This window comes from Haliotis cracherodii, unplaced genomic scaffold, assembly GCF_022045235.1.
Source record: "Haliotis cracherodii isolate W230 unplaced genomic scaffold, xgHalCrac1.p SCAF_1, whole genome shotgun sequence".
NCBI classification, from domain to species: Eukaryota; Metazoa; Mollusca; class Gastropoda; order Lepetellida; family Haliotidae; genus Haliotis; species Haliotis cracherodii.
Window position 1 is genome coordinate 78,432,539 of NW_027266264.1, and position 27,079 is coordinate 78,459,617.

At 39.7% G+C, this 27,079-nt stretch overlaps 3 protein-coding genes across 4 annotated transcripts in view; 1 reads left to right on the forward strand and 2 right to left on the reverse strand.

Annotated features, from left to right (window-relative positions):
- Positions 1–7,970, reverse strand: part of LOC139457843 (probable E3 ubiquitin-protein ligase HERC1) — a 63,163-nt gene extending 55,193 nt beyond the window's left edge. Inside the window, exons 1-6 of the mRNA XM_071239194.1 lie at positions 7,890–7,970; positions 5,923–6,868; positions 5,422–5,517; positions 4,586–4,801; positions 3,956–4,187; positions 2,524–2,603 (exon numbers count right to left, since the gene is read on the reverse strand). Coding sequence (XP_071095295.1) covers positions 2,524–2,603; positions 3,956–4,187; positions 4,586–4,801; positions 5,422–5,517; positions 5,923–6,846 — 1,548 coding nt within the window. The 5' untranslated portion in view covers positions 6,847–6,868; positions 7,890–7,970. The remainder of the gene's footprint in view (positions 1–2,523; positions 2,604–3,955; positions 4,188–4,585; positions 4,802–5,421; positions 5,518–5,922; positions 6,869–7,889) is intronic.
- Positions 7,971–8,007: 37 nt separating this feature from the next.
- On the forward strand, positions 8,008–12,500 carry LOC139469245 (glutaredoxin-like protein C5orf63 homolog). Of its 2 annotated transcripts, none has more exons than XM_071251394.1 (3): positions 8,008–8,085; positions 10,332–10,584; positions 11,754–12,500. In XM_071251394.1, the coding sequence occupies exons 2-3, from the start codon at positions 10,363–10,365 to the stop codon at positions 11,925–11,927; spliced, it is 396 nt and encodes a 131-aa protein (XP_071107495.1). In that variant the 5' UTR covers positions 8,008–8,085; positions 10,332–10,362; the 3' UTR covers positions 11,928–12,500. The 2 variants fall into 2 exon arrangements, with proteins under 2 accessions (XP_071107495.1, XP_071107487.1); XM_071251386.1 differs by having other exon boundaries at positions 8,014–8,085; positions 10,326–10,584.
- Positions 12,501–14,526: 2,026 nt separating this feature from the next.
- Positions 14,527–24,559, reverse strand: LOC139469260 (uncharacterized). Its single transcript, XM_071251406.1, has 5 exons — positions 24,186–24,559; positions 23,073–23,380; positions 20,290–20,485; positions 19,387–19,596; positions 14,527–15,364 (listed from the first exon to the last, which is right to left on the reverse strand). Exons 1-5 carry the CDS (start codon positions 24,495–24,497, stop codon positions 14,918–14,920), a joined length of 1,473 nt encoding a protein of 490 aa, XP_071107507.1. The 5' UTR covers positions 24,498–24,559; the 3' UTR covers positions 14,527–14,917.
- Positions 24,560–27,079: the final 2,520 nt, after the last annotated feature.

Below are 27,079 nucleotides of genomic sequence, written 5' to 3' on the forward strand. Positions count from 1 at the left end.
GTTGACAAGTCAACCGAGATGATGGAGTAGACATTGTGTGAGATGTTGAAGAAGGATGTCTGGAATGCAATCGTCGATGTAGGATTTGAACACTATTCTCTGAACGCGTGTAGGACCTTCATGATGGGCCTGGTGAGGCGGATAAAAAGCAACGGGGGCAAAGAAATTCCAAACGGGAGCACCTTCCACTGGTAGTGGTGGCCTTGGAAAATGAACTGAAGGAAATGGTGGTGCTCCTGATGGACAGGAATGGGCAGGTATGTGTCCTGTTAATCTAGGCTTGCCAGGAAATCGTCAGGACGAACGAGTGCGATCCAAGTCATAAGGTAATGTGGCAGTTCTTCCAGGTCAATCGCCTTGAAGGTGCACGGCAAGAGACATTCAATGCCATTTTTGATGAGCAACATACCAATAGGCTCTTCCAGAATTGTTAGCTGGCCGGATACACTCATTGAGGAGGCTTGAAGTCATTGATGGTGTGCCAATCATTGGCAGACAATATGTGTTACGGAGCAACGTCATGACGAAGGGGTTGTTGAGGATGACCCAGTTTCTGGCGAACAACCCCAATCTTCTTTTAGGTGATTGTCCTTCTGCACATCCAGAGCAATCTCCTGTATGCGATTGTCAAATAAACATTGAGAAGAACAGGGTAGCTGATACAACTGAGCCTTGAACTGATCATCCCAAGAGCATTGCTGGGGTATTGCTCTGCAGCCATGACCGATCCAGCATGGTGGGAAAGCAGGTCAAGGGTGGTCGTAATCTTGTCCTGAATAAGGGAAACAGCGCCTCAAACAAAGGTATCAGCATGCGACTTGATAGAAAGAGAGAAGAGAGCTTCTATCGCGGACAAGATGTTTGAAAGGAGAGGCAGGATACAACATACTGATGAGTCCAGATGCATAAGGTCACGATCGTTCACCAATGAGGAAGAACACGACAGCTTTGGACATAAAGGGGAGATGTCACCATGACACCGTAGTGGACATGCTGTGGCTACTGGTAACTTCAATCCCAGGAAGTAGGGAAGGGTTAGGGAAGGGATAGGGCACAGTAGCAGAGACAACAGGAGGGGCTGAGCTGGAGACTTTGTGGGAAAGTGGGAACGACCTCGTGAGTGACAATCCAGATCAGGAGATGAATGATGATACATAGCAAGTTAAGAGCAAGGACGTAACATGATGCGGTCAGGTGGCAGGAGGTTGGTGAGCCGGAGAGCGACCAAACCAGTAGGTACACACAACTCTGGGTAAGCAGGCGGGTACAGATAGCCATGCCAGGAGGGATACAAGGCCACACGATGGGGAAAACCTATATGAGTCATCAGTGCTGGTAGCGACCACGAACCAAATAGTTGGAAGAGTCTGTATAACTGAAAGACTGGGAGTGACCCAAAGTGGGTTGGCTGAATCCACATGATCATCAGAGCCCTTGGCAGATTCCATGTGGGATTAACGATCCTGGGAGCATCGAACAAGGGAACACGAGAGCCGTCACCCAATCCCGAATGACGATCTTGAGAATGAGAGTGTCGAGACCTGCCAGGTGAACCTGAGTGCAGATTGTCTGATCCAGACTACTGAACTGAAGATCGAAAATGACAATCGTGGCCACTGTCGGGGGATGATCCTAAGACAAGTGGTAAGGAGAACAGTGATCCTTTGAATGAGTGTCCTATGGAGCAGGAACCGAGGAAACAGTGGATGATTTCATAAAAGAAGTAGTAGTGCAAAAGTTTGAAGAGGTGGTGGAAGGAATGTTCGATGGCTACCCCTTGAGTGAAGCAGCGTTACCAAGATGACAGGCAGCAAAGGCTCCATTGGAGTGGAAATCGTGGCAGACGGACGACGGAAGATGGTTTCATGACAACAAGAGATGAAATGTTTGGAGTTGAAGGCTTCAAATTCTTTTGCCAGAATCATGTGACTTTGAGTCACGGTTGGATTCCTGGCGACGACATTTCTTGAGATAAACCAAAGAGGCTTATCTGGAAGAAGGCTTTACTCGGATCAGTGAGAAGATGGGCTGCACTTCCCATGACAGTCACAACACCACAGGTGCGGGTCAGATGTCGAAAAGTACAGCAGCAGTGAAGGCAAGTCGGGTGCTGTTTTTCTTTCTTCCCCATCTTCAACTAGATGAGGGTAAACACAGGTTACACAAAGCCAGTAGAAAAAAGCGCACAAGAAACATAACAAAACTAAATACTCTCTGTAGACAAACACAACTTCACACAGAGGCGATGCAAAAGAGAATGATGTGGCAGAGATAGACACGTGATCAGGTCATGTAAGGTCGGTGTGCACGGGATTACGTACATGGCCTAAGTGTTCAGGTGCAATGTTTTTTAGAAGCTGGAAACTTTGTCCCAGCATGTTTCCACATAGGATCGAAGAAGAAATAAGAAAAGCATGGTGTGAGATAGGATAAGTTTAAATATTTAACTCATTTGAGCTGGATGAACTCAGCTTTGAAATATCTATATCAAGGTAGTTTCCTCATCAATTTAAGATCATTTACCTTTCCAGTCAATGGTCCTTGCACAATTTTGGGACTCTTCTGTGTAGAATTGTTTCCATTGCCAAGCTTTCCATAATCACCTGGCAGTTGAGAAACATAGCATCAACACTTGGGATTTATGTAGAGGTTTCAAATCTCATAATCATTAGTACTGATTGAACTGGGTGAGAATTTAATCAATCATTTTTCACTTTCCCATTTGCTAAACAAATACAGTCAAGCTGTTATTCCGAAATGGTTCATTGCATATGATTATGTTGGATTAACGAGTACGTCGGATAAACGATATTAAGAAAATCAGACAACTACACAATAGACAACGATACAAACAAGTAATAATAAAATTGAAATAATCGTATTGTTATGTTACATTGTTAGCAGAATATGTTTTCTAATCATGCAACCTCTAAAACTTAACACAAAACTACTGTTACAGCCTGTATGACCCTTCAAAATATTTCTGAAAGCATAGTCTGGAATGGAAGTCACCAGTTTTAAACTAGCACCACAAAGCTCAAGAAAGCTGCTTTCATAGTGGCTAGTGTCAATTTCCTGATTGTCATTTCATTGGTTGTTCAAAGTTCGCGAAAAGTTGTTCTGACGTGACCGGTAACAGTAAAGGAATGTCCTTGGCGGTAGCGAGAACCTTATGTCTGATTTTAATGAGACTGAGGTAATCGTAGCATGTGATTGATCATGTTCTGTTTATGTAAAGTGTTAATTGTTTCATGTTAAGCAAGTTTATCTCTGTAGCCGTTGTAATATGCGCATACTAGCTGACCTGTCTCGCATCAAAACACGGACTGTGTACTCGTGAGCAGATGACCACGGAGTACGCTGATCACTGTGTCGGATTAACAAGAGTGAGGGATTTCTGTAATTCATAGCAAATTAGGTGTGTCAGAGTCGGAGTGTGAGACTGTCGGATTAATAGGTCTAAATAGTACTGATTTAATCGGTTCCAATCATTAGTGTTGGAAAACGCTGATTGTCGGATTAACGAGTGTCAGATGAACGAGACTTGACTGTACAACAACACTGTCAAAATACTATGGTACATTACGTGTAACGCTACATAAAACTGTCTAATTTGAGTGAGTGAGTGAGTTGGGTTTTATGCCGCTTTTAGCAATATTCCAGCAATAATATTACAGCAGGGTACACCATAAATGGGCTTCACACATTGTACCCATGTTGGGAATAGAACCCAGTGCTGAGTGAACACTTTAATCACCAACCCCTAACATGTGTTTATATGTATATTACCAGGATCTTTTTCAGAGAAAGTTTGTAGCCTTACATCAATGTAGTGAACACTTTACTAACACACATGCTATCTTACAGTATTTGATACTCTTCATATCATAAGATCATGTGATAATCTTCCATATGAACTAAGCATATGCAGTCAGGATAATCATTTCTAACTAACCGTCTCCCCAGCTAAACACTTCCCCTTCAACAGACAGAGCAAGTGTGTGACCATCAGACCCTTTGGAGGAGGAGATTTTCTTCATCCTTCTCTTTGGCTCAAAGCTGAGTTTCTTGGGCTGGGCCTGGTTGTTTGAATCGCCCAGTCCGAGCCTGCCATAGCTTCCTTTCCCACAAGCACTCACTGACCCATCATTGTGGATCAAAAATGTACAAAACTGTCCAGCTTCAATCTACAGAAAAAATTACTCTTACTTCAACCAAAGAGTTTTGACATGAGTTCTCTTACATACTAACTTGTTTGATTTTTCTTTAATGACATCACATCAATTTTCACACATTAAAAATTAAATCTGATTTGTACAGAGCACATACAAAAACACTGTTAACATTGATTCCTTTAAAAACATTCCCATGGCCCTCTCAATGCTGAAGAAATGAACACTTAAAATCTGTGACATAATATGATTACTTTCTTGAAAGATAAAGTATCAGAAAATGTTTTGAAAAGTCTTGGAATGCTTTCTCAATTCAATTAAGTAAAAATATATCTAAATTTTAACATATCTTAATGCACAAATTTGCAAAGCTTTAAAATTCATATGAGGTTAAATTCAGAAAACATGTCTACCTGCTGACAGTTACTGAATGAGGACGCCTGCTTTGGTGTGAGTATCTTCTCCTGACTGCCCTCAGCCAGCTGGTGACTACTGTTGCTGCCCCACACATACACATCACATGGCTGGGGAGAGATGGTGGATCCAGACAGGACATTGTTGGCAGGACTGTTCCTATTTTCATCCGGTCCAGCACTGCTGTTGGCATATTCCTCTGCTAGTTGTTGCAACTATAACACCATTCAATAATGCTGTAAACATTACACTAATACGTAAATCCTAGAGAATATTGTCCAACATCTTCAAAGACAAATACAGTTCTCATATAATATAATTAATTGTGGGGTTCTTATCATGCTGATTAAAGTGCAAAAAAAAGTATGTTATTCATGTTGAGGAGATATCTTCCAATATTAAACAATGTTAAAGAGATTGAATAAAAAACCAATCCAGTTATATGTAGTAAATATGAGTCAGTTAATAGTGAGTGTGAGTGAGTTTGGTTTTACGCCGCTTTTAGCAATATTCCAGCAATATCACGGCGGGGGACTTCAGAAATGGGCTTCACACATTGTATCCATGTCGGGATTCGAACCCGGGTCTTTGACGTGACAAGTGAACACTTTAACCACTAGGCTACCCGACCGCCCGAGTCAGTTAATAAAAGTGTGCTATAGACGTCTTGTACACATGGACAGAATATTGTGTGCTTTTTAAATAGTGTTCATACTGATGTTATTCCAGTGTTTGGGAATGAAAAAATAGAGGCCTCATGAAACTAAAGTACTTTTCCAGGCCTTTGTAAACTCATTACAAAATTACATCGTTTATAAAGAAGCCTTCAGATTACCTCCTCCAGTAATAAAAGACCAGCTTCATACATAGCAGTGAGGCCTGCTTCATCTCGATCAGGCTTTGTTTTCCGTTCAAAATTTGTTGGACCTCCCTGAAATATGTGATGATGACAATAATGATGATTACATTATATTTCAACAATAGCATGTTCATATGTACAGCATAAAAAATATGAACTTTGCAGTATGTCTATGAACACAGAAAGAAAATACTTATCATCATCATGATCATTAACAATAACAAGCCAGTACACCGAACATGCTAAATCATATAAATAGAGAACTTCCAAAACATATATATTTACAAGTCCTTAGGCTAAATAAAAAAATTATACCTAACACTTATTCCGGTCATAGCTATGAGATAATAAAAGTAAAATGTAGCTTGGTTGAAAGAAATCACAGTGTTTTCAACCTGTACAAAAATATTCACATGAACACAAACATATTATAAATCACAGTAATTAGTTAAAATGTAAAGAAACATAACAACATACAGCTGAATTCTTCATCTGTTGAAGGGTTGTTTCAAAGAATGTCCAAGAAATCAGGCCATGTTTGCCCTGGTTCCCTCGCTTCTGCTCAATTTGAGCTGCAGATGACACCTGAAGAGCCAGTTCAATCCATTCCAAGAGATACCGAAGTGAGCCCCTTTGAGCAGCTAACAATAGCATTAACTCAGATGCAAGTCGCTGACCACAGTTATCTGCCCCTGAGGAGGGACTGGCAGCAGAACATAGAAATTTAGTCACTTGATTCAGGGAGTCAACACCTAAAGGAGTCAGCTTTGTCTCATTTGCTAGAGACAAGGGCGGAAGTGATGTTACAATGTCTACTGCTGTTTGAAGGACGTCATTACAAAATGAAAGCTGACCAGACTGCCCTGCTAGATTCCAGTTCTGTCTCAAAAGTGAAAATAACAAGCTAAGACCAGTTTTCACTCCCATTTCAATAAGAGCTTCATTTCCTGTCACAAACCTCAGTGATGGATTTCTGGATTCATTGCAGTTCTGGTCTCCAGAATCAGTTTGTTTACAAGGCTTAAGCCCTTGTCTATCATGATATTTACTGGAAACTGCATGATATACTCTTTGTAGTATGACAAGTCGCTGTTGAAGTTTCTGTGCAAATGGCGTGTTACTACAAACAACTTCAGCTAAAAAAAGCTGACTTGATCGAAGCGTATTCAACAAATGTTCCTGTTCATCCAGAGAATATGCATCTCGCTCAAAATCAGGAAGTGTAGGTCCCCTTAGGTGTATGGCTTGTTGTGAAACTGGCTGAACTTCTTTGTTTGATTCCAACCTATTGTAAAGTTCTCTTAAACCATCTTCTGTTGTTATAGATTCACAATCCTCTGACACCCAACTGGAGTTAAAGTGTTCAATCCACTTTACTTTGATTTGCTGTGTAGCAGACATCTTCAGGCATGTGATAAACCACCTGGAAATAAAAATTATCAAAGAAATATTTGAATGTGTTGCAAAAGACAGGGATTCATAGTACTTAACTACGACAGTCACATATTAGCGATATTACCACATTAACTTATCATATCATATTAAAAAAACTTTAAACTATTATAAAATGTAACTGTACTTTATCATGTTTTTCGGGGGCACGGGTGGCCCAGTCGTCTAAGGCGCAGCGATTCGCTGTGTTGCGTTGCGTCCCTTGGGCACGCCAGAAACCTATGATTGTGGGTTCGAATCCCGGTTCGCCCAGATTATGTTTCTAGGTTTGTCAGCACCATACCGTGCTCGTGGGTTTCACCGGAGTGGTAAACGTCTGAGACCTGCATCACTTCGGGCGTACCTCCCACATTAGCTGACACGCCGTGATATAACTGGAATACTGTTAAAAGCGGCGTTAAACCCAACTCACTCACTCACTCACTATCATGTTTTTCATCAGATAACTTTATTGAGCATGTTGAGAAAATAGAACTTACTCAGTGGATATATGGTGTTCATATCTCTAATCAACATGATCAACGAGGAAATAATTCATGAGAAATTGTATAACACAGCAGCAGAATTGACAATATGAATAATCTGCTATGAATGTCAACCAAAGAATGATTTACGAATTTCATGACCCTTACAATGTTTATCAAGTGGTGAATCGTGCAATCAGTGCTCTTGCAGACTTTGATTAGTTTCCTTTGTATGTACAAACATTTCCTCCCTCAAAAAAAACATGGACTCACCATGTTTACAAACAAACCACAATGTATGTCATCAAAATGTAAAAACTGTTCCGAATCATTGCTTTGAAAGTTGCTTTATCCACCATGCGTAATGCTTTACATTAATGTAATATCTTCAGCTTAGTTGTGTGGGATCATATATATTGAAATGAATGTTCTTTGGTTTCTGCAAAACAGATTACATGCAAAAACAAAATATATGGCACCAGAGTTTGTAATAAACAAAAGACCTCACATGTGTCTCACTGTACCTACGTAGTATTCGTCCTTGACACTATTACAGGATATATCTTAACATTATTCCATATCTCAGTCAGCTGTCATGCTGAAGCGTCTGCACTGCAGTAAATATAACGTACGCATGCGCAAAGACGTTTATCCGGCGGAAACAAGTGCCCACACGTGTGTTTGTTTTTATTCCGGTTTTGTGATCGATAACTGCATTTGACAGGTACGTGATTTGGCAACATGTTATTGCCATTGTAGAAGGGCACGAGCCAAACACACGCTGCGGGTGTGACACGTTTTATTTCGCCAATAGAAGATGATTTATATTTTACACCCTGAAACATATTAAATGTAAAGGAATATAAGGAATATAATCAACATCACAGTCAGTAGTACAAACCGTTTTACATTACAAACAGATCTTACTCTCCTATTAGTTGTTATTGCGTTCAGTAATCTGGCAATTGATGTAAGAGACAAATAGATAATATATCAGAATATATGGATAATTGTGTATAAGTGTAAACATATTATGGATCTCTTACAAAAATCATAGATGCACATACATTTATGGGTGTGACTAGGTCTGGGACGAGTCCAAATTTACTACCCGGGTTCCCACCTTTCTACTACCCCACCTGGGTACCCACTGTAGGTCTCAAGAGATAGGTACAAAATGTCCAATTGGGCATTTTTTTTACCTCAGCACTGGCAAAACATATTTAGATGTATACATGTATTAAACAATCTGGTCATGCAAACACTGAAAAGATATGAAAAGTCGGAAGGAATGGGTGCATAGTCAGAAAGAAATGTGAACATTTGTGACTTGTAGTGTAACCATAGACTTCTAGATACTTTTTCTCATTTAAACAATATATCATGTGACTAACCACGAGTCTGGGTAGGCCTGTGGGTACCCGGGTCCTACTCAGTACCCACCCGACCCGGGTACCCGAGTTACCCGTCCCAGGCCTAGGATTGACACACTTAATCTGTTGCACAAATATAAAAACAGACTTTTGATGTAATAGTGTATCTACCCTGTGGGTGAGACTGGGGTGTCTTCCCGACAACAGTGCTGCAACTTATTATTCTGGATGTCTGAATAAAACATATATACTTTTATAACAATGACTAATACAACTATGCTATTTACATAAACTTTAAAATATCAATAATAGCTAAGCTTAACAAAACCAAACCAAACTAAACACATGAAATCACAAAAGAACCTGTATAGCGACATAGACCATATTAGTACCAACAGGATACTGAAAAGTAGGTGACAAAGAAGTCTACTTTAATACAGAACTTAGCACATGATATAATACAAAATGTGACATACATAGTATACAGAACTTTACTGAACTGGCACCAGGTACAAAGAATATTTAAAGTCAAATGCTAGGTAGCAAGGATGTTATATTTATACAATGAAAAAATACATGATGGGGACTCGTGATAATGTCCATGCTGAAGTAGCAATAGCCAATACGGGAAATGTCACAGTAAACACAATCAACAGAACAAGTCACGTGACAGTATCCAAGGTCACACAAAAGTCACTTCCAAGAAACCATCTATAGTAGAAGTTGCTGGCTGTCTATGCTGTTCCTTTGGTGTCAGTAGTCCTCACTGGGGCTCCATTTGTAGGAGGGCAGCACACGCTAGCAAGCACTCCTTCTATGAGAGAACTGAAACTGAGTTTGCTCGTGCGGACAAGTCTTGTTTGGTACCTGCTGAAAGAGTGATAGATAGAGACACACTCAGCGTTCCCGTTTACCGGTAATTACCATTTTTTTACCAATAAAATTAGGCTTGGACCGGTAATTCATATGACTGCCAGTCCCTGTGGACCGGCAAATAAAGTGCCTTATAATCTTTGTTGTTGAACAAAACATCGGTGATGTTCATTTTAGTACATTTTCCGAACAAAGTCAGCTTGTCTGTTACCACCATTTACAGCAACTTCGCCTTGAAATATCAAAAAAAAAGAGAAAAAATTGTGACTGAAGTTTGTGTGAATGACGTATAGATCTAACTAAATTACTTCCGAGATCACATCTTTGCAATGAGTGAATGAGTTGGGTTTAATGCCGCTTTTAACAGTATTCCAGTTATATCGCGGCGTCTATGCAATGAACATGATATTGAAAGAATTATAACCTAATAATTTTCATGCATACTTTTATTTGTTGAAAGTTGGTACTGGCAAAAATAAGGGGGACTGGTCATTTTTAGAGTTGCCAGTCCACAATGACTGGCAGTTTCAAAAGCCAGTGGGAACACTGCACACTAGACGCTCACAGTGATATAGAGCAATCTTATTGATTTGTTTACCATTGTCATGATTTCTTAAATTTGGAAATGTATTTTGTAGTCTGCAATAAGGAAGTTGTGTGTGATACCGTTGACAAAGATGAGAAAACCTTTGACTATACAATAACACATGTTTACCAGTTTCAGGTATCCCCGACCCGTCTCATACAGGTTTAGAATGAGACATATGTTGTACCTGTCTCAGTTGGCAATTGCAAGATACAGGCCAGGACCATCTCTCCTACCAGGCAGTGTCCCGGAACCACTGTGGCACAACCAACTTGTACAGAGGTCCTTTTCAGATTCCAGCCAGCAGCTGCCAGTCCTCACCTTGTACACCAAGCACCCCTGTCCTCTCTGTGATGATGCCAAGGAAGAACTGAAACCATTATCTCATAAGGTTTGGACTTGTTAAGATTCTGATCACTCTTCTCAATTGGAGCATGGTGGACCTGTTGTCCAAGGCAATTCTCTGTGCATGTCTTGGGCTTGCCACAATGTTTTAATCTATAGTTCAACTCCCTGTTCTCCCTGATTATGTTTCTAGGTTTGTCAGCATCATACCCATGCTCGTTGGTTTAACCAAAGTGGTAAATGTCTAAGACCTGCATCACTTCGTGCTTTCCTACCACAGGAACTCGTTATTGATCTACTTTCGCTCCACTGTCGCAACATTTTCCAGCTTACGAAATAACATTTTGATATTTCGGTAAGAGACATTAATCAAATTTAGATGGCTTGTACATGTGTAGAAATGAGTTGTCTATCGATCTACAGTCAGAAATGTGTTTGCCAGTAAGCGTTTCATAATCAAATTGATCTGGACATCGATGTAAACAAAACCAGCAAGATGGCGAATGACGCTCCTTTTCTCTACTTATATATTGGGGGTATATAGACAATCTCACCCGACCGTCTTTTGATATCAAATATATCAACACAAGTTGATAAAAGTGGAAACATTCTGAGGCTTGTCAAGGAGTTTTTTCTACTTTTATCAATGAGTGTTGATAATTTTAATATCAAAAGACACGAGGGTGAGATTTTATTTATCATCCAACTTTTTCAGTTTGTAGACAGTAATAAGCATTGTCTTAAGTGTAAAAAGTACTGCTTATAGCTTCAGTAGCAGAGCTATTAGTGATGTCATTTGATTGTGACATCATAGTAATCAATGATGTCACAATGGTCTGCAAAGAATTGTGATGCAATTTCATTGCAATGATATCTACAGTGTAGATATCGCTTGATCTCACCAAAGCGATATCTTCTGTGGGAGTCAGTTTTGGATGATAAATCTTATTATTTATTGACCAATAAGCCTTTTGTACATGTACAATGATGTGTAAGATGTCAAGAGTTTGATTTCACATGTAAAGTTAATAGGTTCTGTTTCAGTTTCTGTTTATGAAGTGTTATTAGCATGTTATGGTTGTTAACCCTTGGATTAATGTTATTTGGACATAATGTTTTTAATGCACTGGTTAGTAATGCTCAATGATGAATGTCCTGTTTTCCCATGTGTGTATTTACATAAGCCTTTCAAGTACAAGTTCATTTTCTTTGCAGTTTACACTGAAGGAAGTTGATATCACAGACCCGTCTAATAAGGAATGGTTCAAAAAGTATCGCTATGATATCCCAGTGTTTCATTTTGAAGGAGAGTTTCTCATGAAACACAAGGCTGATGTCAATGCTTTGCAAAATGCACTGGATAAATTCAAGAAGAAAACAATTTCATGACAACAGTGTCTTGTAGGAAAAGATATGCATATGGAATCCTTTCTTGACTGGGGTGTGCATGAGCTTGTGTGTGTTTCAGTTTCCTTGATCTCAATGTCTATAATTATGTATTTTGATTTTCTTACATATCAGGGGGCACGGGTGGCCCAGTCGTCTAAGGAACCGCAATTCGCTGTGCAGAGTTGCGTCCCTTGGGCACGCCAGAAACCTATGATTGTGGGTTCGAATCCCGTTCGCCCCGATTATGTTTCTAGGTTTGTCAGCACCATACCCATGCTCGTGGGATTCACCAAAGTGGTAAATGTCTAAGACCTGCATCACTTCGTGCTTTCCTCCCACATTAAGCTGACACGCCGTGATTGACTGGAATACTGTTAAAAGCGGCGTTAAACACAACTCACTCACTCACTCACTCACTCACTCTTACATATCAGTGGTGAGAAACCCATTTGAGATAACTGGGATCGAATTCCAGGTCCATGATTGGCTACTCCATGGAGATGACCCAAGGTCAGATTATGACGGACTCATGCTTCAGTCAGAATTACCTTTGTCTGTGTTGAAACTATTTCGTTTCAGAGTGTGTAATAAATGTTCTTTGAAGTTATCTATCCACAGTCTTTGTGATTGGTCACACGAGGAATAGGTTATTGGATGACATCATTCTAGACTGTTATGTATACTCACTGCCAAAAGAAACACAAACCATAGGAATGCATAGAGAAGTATGTACGTTAAGAAGAGACGTTTCCAATGTGTATCAATTAATGACAAAACTAACAAATCAGTCAAGTGTTACAACAGAGTGTCTTTATTCTTATCACGATCTGCTGCACGTGATTTCCAAACTTTACATACTAATCATGCATGGGGCATCTCGAGTCATGGATCTATGTCACTTGTGATGCGTTCACGAGCGTCGTTCTCACAACATCACAGTATGTTCGTTTGTGTGTCAAACCAATCTAATGTCTCTTGAGGTGAGGTGAGGGGAAACCGTGTTTAACGTCACGTCCGAGATTATTGCACTTATGTAGCGATGTGCATGCGCGTGTGTGTGTGGCTGCTTGTACTAGTCCGGACTGATGCCGATTTATAGTGCTAGCCCACTGAGATACCATGCCGCAGTTTAAAATGAATACCCCACTCAGGCATATTAACTCCGAGCCGACCAGTCCTTGTTTTAGCCCCTTAATGCCGAGCGCCAGACAGGGTAACAACAAGTACCATCATTAAACGTCTTTTGGTATGACACGGCTGGGGATCGAACCCCGGACCTTCCGCTCTCCGGGTGGACGCTCTACCACTAGACCACAGAGGCGGTCTAATATCTCTTAAATATGAATAATTCATCATATATTAACAAAAATGTATGGAATTCTTGTTTCTTTTGGCAGTTCAATTTAAGGGAATGCCTATCAACTTGTAAGGTAGTAATCTGTGTCTCACAGGCATGGTCAAGATTTTCCGTACAGTTTGCCCCTAATACACCTGAGGGTTCGTTGTCGGCACACCTAATACTACTAAGTACCCGGGTACTTATGAGTATCATAAAAAGTACCCACCTACTCTCAAGACTACCCCTACCCACTTAAATGTTTCCATTCTCTAACAGGGGTCCACATGACCGCCATCTGCCCTACGGTTGTCTAGGCCCAGTGCCAGCTACAAAAGGCCTAGATCGTTATCTTTTACTTTCTTGCAGACTATGGATTATGAAGAGTCAGTAAAAACTCTTCTTTTACCAATGTTGTGAATGGTACCGGTGATGTAATCAAAATCTCATGAGAACTTATTGCAGGGTACATTTACGTGCACAGGGGTAGTTTTGATGATTGATTGTTTGTTTGTTGTTTAATGCCACACTCAGCAATATTCCACCTACACACATGTATATGACAGCGGTCTGTAAATAAATGAGTCTGGGCCAGACAATCCGGTGATTGACATCATGAGCATCGATCCACACAATTGGGATACGATAATATATATCAACCAAGTCAGTGAGCCTGACCACCCGATCCCGTTAGTCGCCTCTTACAATAAGCAAAGTCGCCTTTAAGTACACTTCAAAGTACCCGAGTACATAGTATAAAGTGTACCTGCAATAACCCTATCAGCCCAAATATCTTGATATTTGTGAAACAACAAGTATTTGGTGAATACGAGAATAGCAGCACTGATAATTCAAACAGGAAATAAAATAAGGTTCAACAAGTTTATTGTCTTTTTAACTGTGGATTTGAACAACAATTGTAAACATATGTTGAAACAAATACAAATTACACAGTTTTCAATAGTATGTGAAACGATATATGTAAAAAAAACGTATCACAGATTTAGAATGTTTATCGGGATTGCAAAACTGTATCACAGAGAAGTCAAGGAGGATACAATGTCAAGTTTAGCTGTTCCAAATTCGATGAGACTATAGATCCAATAATGATGATGTGGACCTGTGGTGTCTGGAATGTGCAACAAAAAGAAACATCATCTTGTAAAAAGATGTGGAAATATGAAACTTTAAGAGATGACATTCCCTTATAACAGGAAGTCATCTCAACTGTAGTTGTAACCCTGTCGATCAACCAGACCTATGTACAACTTTCTCCCATGCTCTACAAATGTGCACGTATATGCCACAAGTGAGAAAAATATGTTTAAATGGAATGTGAGAACACTGCTACTGCATTTGCAGAAACAAATCGAATGAGAAAAGTAAATGTCCAAATATTTACAATCACAGTGTATCACTGTTTATATGTTGATGAGTTGACAAGGTCTTAACATTACAACTCCCTCAATGTCAAACTTCGCTTAAGCATGGTAAAAACATAGTTATTTCGACAAATCAGGGTACAATTTGCAACATGCAACTGTCTTGTGATACATATAATTTCAATAACATTTTGGTAATTAATGAATATTTCATAATATTTTTCTGCTCTTTGTTTCTGACTGCATATGATGTACAATCAGTTTAACATTACCTAAACGTAGGTCTCCTTGCCCAAAACAGCCATCATTTGTGAATTAGTAGCTCGTGTTATCATGATGGGGTTAGAACTACATTCCGATAAATCGGGTCCCCCCCACAAGATGGTGTGAGATACAGATGTACCAGTTGTGTCTAGTCCAGAGGGATGACTGTAAGCTTGGAGATTAACAGAGTATTTCAGAATAGGTTTCAACATAGCAGTGTTGTAGGACTTGGGAGTGTCCCGGGCGACTTCTCCACCACACTGGGAGCTGCGAGCTGTGTTGGCACTGTGGGATATCTGTGTGTGTGCTGGAGACCTGGCATTGTTGTTGACATCACAGACAGTCTCCGTGTGCAACACTGCCTTTCCTTTGGTGGGAGACAGATAAATGATCTTGATGATCTGGTTCTTCTTTCGCCAGTCTGTCACAACTTGGACGTGGTGTTTAACAGCAACCTGAAATGGGCAAGTTGTAGATATTTAAGAATTGATTTTCATTTTGTGTGAGTTCACTGGAGTATGAACCATCATAGAGTGAGGACCAAACTGTATACAATGTTTGGCCCTCACTCGATGAAGGTTCATACCCAATGAACTCACACAAAGTGAAAGTCAATTCTTATAATCTATCACAATGTAGGCCTACATCTATGCACAATTTGATTTAGTACATGTGACTTATGTTTACACTGACAGCCATACAACAACCAGCTGTATCGCAGAATAAAATAGTTCCACAAACAGAGAGGTGACATGATCATATGTATACACAACACATGTATTCAAATAATATGCCCATTATATGAGAAAGATCTGTTAAGAACTACCTCAGTAAGTTGGTCACAATGACAGCTAGTCGCAATACATGTACATCAAGTACAACACAACAAAATGGCTGACATGAGAAACATGACGGGAGAGATTTCGGAAGTTGTTAATGAACCTGTGGCAGTAACATGTTTTAATCATCATTGATCAATTGGCCGATCATTGAAAGGTGTTAAAGATGTGTCAAATAAGCTCTAAGGTCAACTCATATACTGCTGTCGACTGCCACTGTCAGCCTAGACACGGATTGATTTGATACTGTGATAGTTTGGATGTGCATTTCTTCGTTTTGTTCATAAGGTTTCATTAGCGAGGATATTCGTGAATGATCATGCAGTCAAACTCTCAGACGTTTCTCAATGTAAACTAAAACGTTGAGTTCAAGTCTAAATAATCAAAAAGTATGTATTCGCGCTAGGGAATTCCCAGGGGTTCCTCTTTAGTAATGTGGAACTAGTCCGTCAGTGTTTATGTCATTTCAAGAACACTGTCTCATGAAAAACTTAAAAACGTCAAATTGTGTCCTTCATACACTTGAACGTCAATTTCGCAGTATTGTGACCTCTCGTCGAATGGAAAAGTCGTGTATTGTGTAAACTTAACATTAACTTCACAAAACAAAATCTTATTAAGAGAAAATTGTACTGCTGCTGAAATTTATTCAGTGAAGTAGTCTGTTATATGTAGTGAAGATGTGAAATAAATAGCTTTTTTTCCCAACAAAAGCCAACTACAGTGATATCCTGAAACTTTGTTCTTCCTCCCTTTGTGTTGGTTTTGGCCAAAAATCCAACATCAGGCCCATTCGAACTTTGGTGCTGAAACCCTGTCAAACTTTATCTGTGTATTTATATTAACTGTGATATCTCCAGTACGAGCTGCTGTAGCCAAGGCTATGAGAAAGACAATATGTTGGGTAAAAAACTGCAAGTCTGCTGGTTTATTGGTATGACTACCCCAAGAAGCTGAAGTGATTCTAGTGGTCTTCGAGTCTAAAGCTTGTCATCATGGCTATCATCTCTGTTCTGATCTTCCTGGACCTGGTGGAAGCTCAATGACTGGGTTTCCTGTGAGTTTCCTTGGAACCACAGTCTCTTGGGCACTAACAAAAGCAGTTGGATCTTCTCATCTCCTACAGATTTTGCAGTAATTTAGGTAGCAATGCTAGAGATGGAAGGGGTATGCATTGAGATCACTTCCAAGAAGTCTAGTTGATGTGCAGTCTTGCCTGACCTTCTGACCTCACATCTGAAACTGAGAGGTGGCCGGCCCATGTGAGCACCCTCCCCTGTAACAGATGTTCAACAGGAATCGTCCACCATGTCAGGCAGGTCTGTCTGGCCATGGGAATATCAGGTTTGCAGAGGTTGAAGCTGAAGGTGTCCTCCCCTTGTTGCGTCTTGTGTCGACATCAACAATCCGAGCAGGCACTGACAGTATTGGAGAGAAATATCCTGAGAGCCTCCTGGATTAACAATTGTTTCTTCTGCTGTCTGTCCACTAGAGGCAGTAGGAGGCCCTTGCTATTGTTGAACAGGCCTATGAACAGGAGCAAGAGATTGGATCAGGTCTGATTTTGCCAGGTTGAGCAAACATCCCAGGACTGATGTGTTGGTCTAGAACCTGGAGATCTTGCTCGATGAAGACACAATTGTCTATCCTGCATGTCCAGGGTTGCAATGGAATCCACAGAGCGGATAGTTTGATCTAGGGACAACACTCTGTAGTATGTTGAAGGCTGTGGTAAGGGTTGGGTGAAGACTTGAAGGTCATGAATCATGTGCATCTTATCGGAATTCTTCTAATGTACAGTACCCATAAGATGCCAATTTTGTAATAATGTGACAATATGCAACAAGGATGTCCCATGTACAGGTTCTCAAACACGAGTCCAAAAATTTGAATTTGTTGAAGCTCGGCTGCTCTGCCCTGCTTCTTGAGGTTAGATTGCTCCAATCCGAGGATGTCCGCCACCCCGATTAAGTGGTCCTCTTGATCCAGAAGTACCAAATCCTTCTCTTCTCCGGTTCGGACTTTTCATCCAAAATGGCAGTGGAGGTGGAAGGTGGTGACGTTACCGGTGATAATGGAGCAGCTGGTGGTGTGGAGGGAACTGTGGTGACTATTTATAACAACCATAGTAGCCCAGCCTCTGGTGATAGGGTGGAGGAGGATGGTGATACAGATCATCATATGTGACGTTAAAGTTTAACGGTTAAACCCTTGTATTATTTAGCTGCCCCTCATTCATTCAATACAAACACATGTGTAAACAAGCATATAGTCGACTAAGTCATCTATATCCCCCGCCATTTTAACACGTTATGGTCCCAAACCAGGTAACTGATCCAACATTTCTCTTAGGCCATGTCAAAATAGCTACAATGGAAATTCTAAAATAAGCATTTATAAAACTACTTAATATCAAATGGCACCAGTTCAGTATGTGCCTAGTAGACATGCAAAGTTTTGAAAGAAAGTAAATTTATAAGTTTTTGAGTTATGCTCCGGAAACGAACACCACCCTTATAGAACCCTAGTCCAACTTGTTGACTTGGAAACGTAAAAAATAATATTTTTATAAAATTCCTAAATATCAAATGGCACCAGTTCAGTATGTCCCTAGTAGACATGCAAAGTTTTGTAAAAAAGTATTTAATGTTTTTTGAGTTACGCTCCGGAAATGAACAGCACCCTTATAGAACCTAAGTCCAACTTGTTGCGATGGTGAGGTGAGGTGAAATTGGGTTTAACGTCGCGTCCAAGATTATTGCACTTATATAGCGACGTGCATGCACGTGTATGTGTGTGTGTGGCTGCTTGTACTAAACCGGACTGATGCCGATTTATAGTGCTAGCTCACTGAGATACCATGCCGCAGTTTAACACGAATACCCCACTAAGACACAGTATACTGACTCCGAGCCGACCAGTCCTTGTTTTAGCCCCTTAATGCCGAGCGCCAGACAGGGTAACAACAAGTACAATCTTTTAACATCTTTTTGTATGACGCGGCCCGGGATCGAACCCTGGACCTTCCGCTCTCCGGGCGGACGCTCTACCACAAGACCACGGAGGCGGTCTGTTGCGATGGAAACGTAAAAAATAAAATTTATAAAACTCCTAAATAGCAAAAGGCACCAGTTCAGTATGTGTCTGGTAAACATGCAAAGTTTTGTAAGAAACTATTTAACGTTTTTTTAGTTACGCTCCGGAAACGAACAGCACCCTTATAGAACCTAAGTCTAACTTGTTGCCATGGAAACATAAAAAATAAAAATTTATAAAATTCCTAAATAGCAAAAGGCACCAGTTCAGCATGAGTCTGATAGACATGCAAAGTTTCGTAGAGAAATATTTAACGGTTTCTGAGTTATGCTCCGGAAACGATTTTGGGACGCACACATGCACACACGGACGGAACCCATTTCTACATCTCCTGCCAACTTGGGGCGTTGGGGCGGGGGATAATTAACCGTCATTACATAATGTGTTGATCATCAGCAATGAATATCTGTATAACACATTTTCCTAGAACACACGGTCAGGATCATGGACCCTGACAACAAGGGTATACCAAGGGGTCACTGTACTTGGTACAGAAGTAACTATTAGACATGATTGAAGGATGTGATGGCAAACATACTTACACAGCACCAGATAGTATAAACTGTGAGAAGACAGGCAGTCAGTGAGGCTAGACCAGGAACTTCCCACTTCCCACTCACCTGGGAGTAGTGATGTACCCCCATCAAACACAGAAAGGCACTGCACACAGTCAGTGGTGTGAGCACAATGAAGCACACTAAGTCACATGCTAGGTTCTTCCTATCTGATGCAGAGGCATTGTGTCGCAGAAACTGAAACCAAAGATTCATTCTGCTGAACTAAGAACATCTCATGATATCGGAGTCAATGAGGAATCAACACAGAAACCAGTGACTCAGTTGCAAGTTGACAGTTATCATCATGGTTATCCTTAACAGAAATTTCTATTCTAGATCATCAATGAAAATCAGCTAAAATGAAACATGTAACCCTGGAAATATTCCTGCAAATTATTAATAAAATGAGTGAGTTTACCATCTCATCAGCAATATCTCTGTCATATAGTGAGGAATTATTATAAAAAGAAATGATTTTATGAATATCTAATGTTTGTTTTGTTTTGTTTTGTTTGTTGTTTAACGCTGCACTCAGCAATATTCCAGCTATAAGACGGTGGTCTGTAAATAATCGAGTCTGAACCAGACAATCCAGTGATTGACATCATGAGCATCGATCCATGCAATTGGGATATGATGACATGCAATCAACCAAGTCAGCAAGCCTGACTACCCAATCCCGTTAGTCGCCTCTTATGACAAGCATAGTCACTGTTTACGGAAAGCATGGGTTGATGAATATCTAACGTATCAAACACATATATATATTTACTGATCAAGCAGTGTATTGAACTTTGATTTTCTGCTGGACCAGTGTATTTACTATCCCACCATAGGAGAAATACTGGTGCATCAAATGTCGGAGTAAAAAGTAAACTTCAAACCTACTTCTATAATTGGTCTTGGTTTCCTTTCCACTTTGAACTCATATTTACATATCTCACATCTGGTTGTGTTAGAGGTTCCCAGCCACCGTTCTAGGCAGGTCAAATGGAGAGCTCCCACGCTACCAGTACAATAGCAAGGAGAGACAAGTTCTTCACTGCTGTCTCCATCATGGCAGATGCGACACAATACAGCATCACTGGAACACAGAAATATTCATTGAGACACTACTTGTATCTACACTATGAGGGAGGGGGAGGGGGGGATTTCAAAGTATTAGTGAATAGAATATCAATAATTCCTAAAGAATTGGTCCATTGCTACAATTGTCCAGTAATACCTGTAAGCAGAGACCATACATGCACTCAGCAATATTCCAACTTTACGTCAGCAGGTCTGTAAATAATCGAGTCTGGACAAGACAATCTAGTGATTGACATCATGAGCATTGATGAATGCAATTGGGCTACGATGACATACATCAACCAAAAGGGAGATCACCTGATCCCGTTAATCTCATCTGACAACAAGCATGGGTTGCTGAAGACCAGTGCTAACCCGCATCTTCACAGGGCTATATTGTGATGTCATGAAGTAATATACAACAGTGCCTGTATATGTAAATAGGCCATGTGTTTGAGGCAAAAATTGGAATTGTTAATATCATTTATTCGGTGCAATTACTAGAATTGTAAATTTGATTACAATTAGCTTTTCTTGCCCTCACATTATGGAATACAGAATCAATCTCATTAAAATCAGATCTTATTTCTCGCTACCGCAAAACAAAGATCTGAGGACATCCCATTATGGGTCATGTCAGACCGACCCTGCTCGAACTTTGACGGACCAATGGAATAGCTAACAAGAAGTCAACATTAGCCAATCAGAAGGCAGCTTTCTCGTGTTTACTGCATTAATTTCAAATTGGCGACAACGCTTTGAAACATATTTTGACAAGTTCTCGATAAGAAATTTGAAACCTGAACAAAAGAACATTCTGGAATGGCTAATTGATGGTCTAGACTGTATGGATTCAGTCGTTAAGTCCGTAACTATTGTTTCAGAATACCCCGTGTTAAAGTTTTCGAGGTTGCATGATTAGAAATCACATTCCCGCTGTCACTTTCATGATCTGGTAAGCAACGCTCTGAATGGTCGGATGAAAGGTCGTTTAGACGTGACCCCTAATTGGATGTCCTCAGATCTTTGTTTAGTGGTAGCGAGAACTAAGATCCGATTTTAATGAGATTGTGGTAGAATGGAGATACACCTACTTTGTTTTGAAATTCATGGTAAACAAATTTATACCAGCTCTAAATCTAACATTTAAATTAAATTTAGAGCTAGAATAAATCTGTAATACTACCTCTAATTTAAAAACACATATATATATTACTTTCATTTTTTACAACTAGGAGTGTAAGTAGGAGATAAACTTACTGTGTTTTTAAATTAGAGGTAGTATAACAGATTTATTCTAGCTCTAAATTAAATTTAAATGTTATATATATATATAAATGTGCCACTGAAAAAAATGTTTGTTTACCCCTCATCCTGATTGTGTACCAAATACATGACAATATTTTTGTACAAGGCAGCATCAAAATTGAAACCTGTTGGGATTCTAGGTTAGAACTGGTCCCCAGCAACCTATGCTAGTCTCAAGAGGCAACTGGGGCGGTCGGGTAGCCTAGTGGTTTAAGCGTTTGCTCGTCACGCCGAAGACCCGGGTTCAATTCCCAACATAGGTAAAATGTGTGAAGCCCATTTCTGGTGTTCCCCAGCCGTGATATTGCTGGAATATTGCTAAAAGCGGCGTAAAACCGTACTCACTCACTCACTCACTCACTCACTCAAGAGGCAACTAAAGTGATTGGGTGGTCAGATTGGATGACTTAGTGTCTTGGGTGTTCTTGTGTAGATCGTTGCTCATTATATTAGTAACTGGACTTTCTGGTCCAGACTTGTTTACTTATTATTTATTGATGTCAGTGTCATAAAGTTTGAATATCACTGAATGACGTGTAAAACTGACAAACAAACGCACATTTGAATTGCCTTGTCTACTCGAGGGCCATACAGTTTTGACCACTTTTCTTCCAGTGATTGAGCAAGTAGGCTTTAATGCCAATTTGAATACAATTTCAGTTACAACATAGCATTTAACGGGGACAAAATCCTGAAGTGATGCAGGTCTAAGACATTTACCACTTTGGTAAAAACGACAACCTGTGTATGGTGCTTACAAAACAATTATCTTAACTCGAACCCATGATCTGAGGATCCTAAGGTATGCGTAAGGCACACGACACTGCACAGCCAATTAAAGTGTCCCTTATACAACTGGGCCACATCTCTATAGAAGGGCTGCACAAGTTTCATATTTATGATTTCTTGTCACGTGATACACCATAATAAATTTCTGTGACAAAGACATCTGCAAGTAGCTCGACTGATCGTTCAAGGCAGTGTTCTCGACGTCTCCGTTTGATGTCAGGTCTATAGAATAGTATGGCTGCTCAAGTTTCATATTTATGATTTCTTGTCACTTGGTACACCATAATAATTTCAAGATTGGTTACAAAATCAACATGTCACCAAATTTATATTTTTTATTAACTCACTCGAGTATCGTATCATTTAACGTGTTCGATACAAAGTATATCAACATTCCTCGATTTTATAGCAGAACTCATACCCAGAAACTTTAATGTATTGCTACCAGAACCAACTTTTGTTGATTTATTGGATAACAAAAAACTCTGGAAAGAGTCTCAATGTACCTTTCAATTGTATTGGATTGGGATGTTGACATGGCAATGATCTGATCTGGAGCTGGGGTGCTGGTCTGGTTGGGAACCTGGGGTGATGGAGGAAGACAGGCTATGCTTTTGGGTGTACTTGACTTTATTTTCAACATTTTGTTTCTTGATGCCAGCATCTCAGCCTCCTTCTTTCTCATTTCTTCATCGAGTGACATGAGGGACGCAGAGATGGCCGCAACGAAGCTTGGGGTTCTAGTTGGTGATTTACTTTTTTGTCTGTAAGAAACTGCACTACTTATACTCTCAGTGCTTGTTGCTGGTAGTACCTGGAACATCGATAGCAGACTGAAGTGCATATAAAAAGTTGAGTGTTTATTTATTTAGAAAGACATGCATACATGAAAAATTGAGCTGTCCGGGCACGCTGGGTAAGAATTACTTTTCCAGTCTTATTTATACTTTTCGAGCCACCTTGTTATCTTGGATTGAGTGAGTAGCATCAGTTCCCTATATTCAAGGTCTATCTTGGCAGCCTGTAAAAAGTTTGGACGAGACAAACCACAGTGAATTTGCCAGAATATATAAAAGTTCCATGTGCAGAGCAACATTTCTAGATAAATTGTAGGGATTTGCTAGAATACATTCACTTTCATTTTTGTACTAAAGGTAACAGTTGTGAGTATGACAGAGTTTGCTTACATCAAGCTAAACTTCACGAATATCTTTACCAATGACAGACAACTTTGTGATTTATTTACAAGTTATTATTGATCCAATAAATAGAAACATAGTGCACTGGGAAATTTTGGAAACCATTGGTTGATATTATGGGCAACGTCCCACACAATCATGGTACAATGAGACACAAGTACAATCAACTAAGTCACGGAGCCCAACTTCAAAACTTCGATTTTAGTTGGCTCTTGTATTGCTAGAAGGGATAACTGCATGGGGATCTAGAATATTCTTCCAAAATGGTCATTATATAAACATGCTATTTTATAAACATGTTAATGTCCTGATGAAAATGTTATTAGGCTAAATGTCATTTATTCAAATAAGTGGTTGATTATGTTACGTATTTAGATCTAGTGAAACAACTTTCAGAGACATATTTTCCTGAATATCTACCTGAGAATGCATTTCCTGGAAAAGTCTTGTCGGCAGCATTTCGTTCGTGCCATCGTGGTCCTTTTCATGAGGTACTTTATCACTTGACCTTGACTCACTTGTTTCCTTTGGTAATTGAACATGGACTTCAAATTGTTCTTGAACTTCCAAGTCGACTACCTGCTGTGGTGTGGCAGGTTTTTCTTGGAAACAAGTTTCAAACTGGCTCTCCAAGCTTCTCCTGGCTGTTTTCTTCTTTGGAACTTCAAGAAGTTCGCTTGCAGCATAGGCTTCGTCATTGTCGGGTTCGAAATAAATCGGTGACAAAGACATCTGCAAGTAGCTCGACTGATCGTTCCAGGCAGCGTTCTCGACGTCTCCGTTTGATGTCAGCTGTGCGGAACTTCCGGTCACGTGCTAACAAATGTCGTGTAGTGGATAAAGTTTTACAAATGCTTATACAACTTTATTTTTTATTCAAAGCATTTAATATTTGAAAATATTTGTTACTCCACAATATATATGTTATTACATTCGCCTTGCCTAATATTAAAAGAAATTGGAGAACAAATAGATCTAGTACATTTTTATAATAGTTATCGATTGAAATTCCTTATTTCCTGAACGCGTCGCTTATATGGCAGAAAGTTATATGAGCGCTTTCATTCAAAACTGTTTTGTTTATTTATTTTGTTTTGTTGAACGCCGCACACAGCAATAGTTCCATCCATATGAAGGATGTCTGTAAATAATCGAGTTTGGACCAGTCAATCCAGTGATTAACATCATGAGCATGGATCCTCGCAATTTGGTGGGTTTCAACGCTAACCCTCTAGGGCTTAGCACTTCATTTGTCTTACATGCTATGACATACAATCGATACCTGTTGGCAGACAAGGGTTACGACTGCAAGTTTTTAAGCCCTGTAATAAATTACGGATGTCGCTATTTTAATTGAGCAACATTTTATCCAAATTTAAGCCCAGTGTTTAAACGTAAAGGAAAAAAGGCGCGATAGGAAGAGCGATCGAATTAATGTCCCAAGTTATTGAAACAATACTCACAAATGGAAAGTCTGAACTACATTTTCGGTTAACATAAAGCATATGATAGCTGTCAAGTAACAACAAACCAATTACGCAGTTATGTGTGTCAGCCTTATGCGTTTGAAATGTCGCACTGGGTATTCACCAATGTTAGGGGTCATTATGTCTTGTAAATGTGGAAACCGCTAACGTCGCTTGGCGTGCCATGGCCATACGAGCGTGCTTCAACGCATGTTGGGGAATACCCGGTTAGGGAGATCAATCAATTTAATGTAAGCCCATGGGCTTAAACGCGTTTTGGTTTTATTTCCCTTTAAGCTCGTGGACTAAATAACGTGAAGAAATGCTCATGCTATCAACGAATGGTTTGTCTGGTCCAGATCCGATCATTTAATATATCCTAGCTTCTGTCCCCCTGACTATAGTTAAATGTGTGTAAATATTTTTAGACATTGGTTTTGATCTAATATTTCTGACTATTACAATGAAATGTATTATTGTGAGAATTCTCTTGGGAACGTAATAAAGTATACAATCATTTGTAAACACTCTTGTTACATCGTACAAATAATAGTGTCTGAATGAAAATATAAATCAATACGTAATAACTATTTAAAACTCTATTAAAATTTCGTGAAAATGAATATATAAACTGTCGGGTAAAATATAGTATCCTCTTGAAAACTGTATTGACAAACAAATTACAAACGTTATCAAAACAATTGCCGAAACACTGCAAACTTTACAGATTTTAAAGGCAGCCAAATCGTACGTACTTGTCAAAATTGACTTTCAGTAAAAGTGAATCCACCCATTGAACACTTACATGAAATGTTACAGGAAGAAGTAAGTGAAACAGTCCATTATTTGCTGGAAGATCACTTCCAGTTACCTCGTGATGAATAAAGAATGTTCATCTGAATCCAGCAGAAGAGTTTTACAAAACCGACATTCTACACACGAAGGCTGTTTTAAAGTTTCCACTGGTCTGTCCTATGAGGATGAAAACTGTGCTGGGTAAGATATACAGTCGAACCTCGTTGTGTGGAACTCATGGGGACCTGGGCAAAAGTTCGAGTTATTCCATGTTCGAGACAACCAACAAAGTGATTTTTCGATTTGTATAATATTGAATAGACTAACATCTAGTCTCTGAAATGAACATATCGTACAGAAAAAAACCAGTTGTTCAGTTATCTTGATAAAATATAATAAAAAGGGAGCCCAGTGATTCTCTTCATCCTGATACTGCAGTAATCTAGACTTGCCAAACATTAAAGACTTGCATGGGCTGTATTTGATATATATTTGTATCAGGGTCTGTTCAGAAGGTGTCCTCGGACAGGTTACCGGAACATCTTTCGAACGCGCCAGCTTCGCGGAATCGACCGAACGTAACCTACTTCGCTGAATTCGAATGTCTCCTTGGCAGGTTGAATGTAACACGTGATTCCTTGAACGTGGCAGATGAGAGTTAGGGCTGATAGGAGCAGGACGCATCGCGAGATGCTCCATCTCATAGCTTGCGTGTTTTCAGAGCCCTACTTGGGCTGTTCTTCCATGTGCATACTTCCATACCAGGGAAGTTAGGGCTGTACTTGCATGTGCATACTTCCATACCAGGGAAGTTCAATTTGTACATAATGTGTTTATTGTAAATATCTTGTGGGTTTATTAAAAGGGCTGAATTTCCGTTTTCAGTTAGTTTTCATTTGAGGGGTTTCTTCTCCTCAGGGTCTGTAAGACAGACTAAATATTGTATTGCACATCTTTTGATTCAGCTGAATGCGAAAGTCATAGAAGCGCTCGTAAAATCCTGCAGAAAATAGTAATAACCAATGTCACTCATATTAAATATTACACTGCCAA

Bases quoted from the DNA above. Each gene is read 5' to 3' on its own strand.
- LOC139469245 (XM_071251394.1), top strand. From the start codon at position 10,363: ATGAGACATATGTTGTACCTGTCTCAGTTGGCAATTGCAAGATACAGG. The intron at 10,585-11,753 runs GTTTGGACTTGT...TTTTCTTTGCAG, and splicing joins TGAAACCATTATCTCATAAG to TTTACACTGAAGGAAGTTGA.
- LOC139469260 (XM_071251406.1), bottom strand. From the start codon at position 24,497: ATGTCTTTGTCACCGATTTATTTCGAACCCGACAATGACGAAGCCTAT. The intron at 19,597-20,289 runs GTAGGTTTGAAG...CTTTGGTTTCAG, and splicing joins AACCAAGACCAATTATAGAA to TTTCTGCGACACAATGCCTC. The intron at 15,365-19,386 runs GTAAGTATGTTT...TGCCCATTTCAG, and splicing joins TTTATACTATCTGGTGCTGT to GTTGCTGTTAAACACCACGT.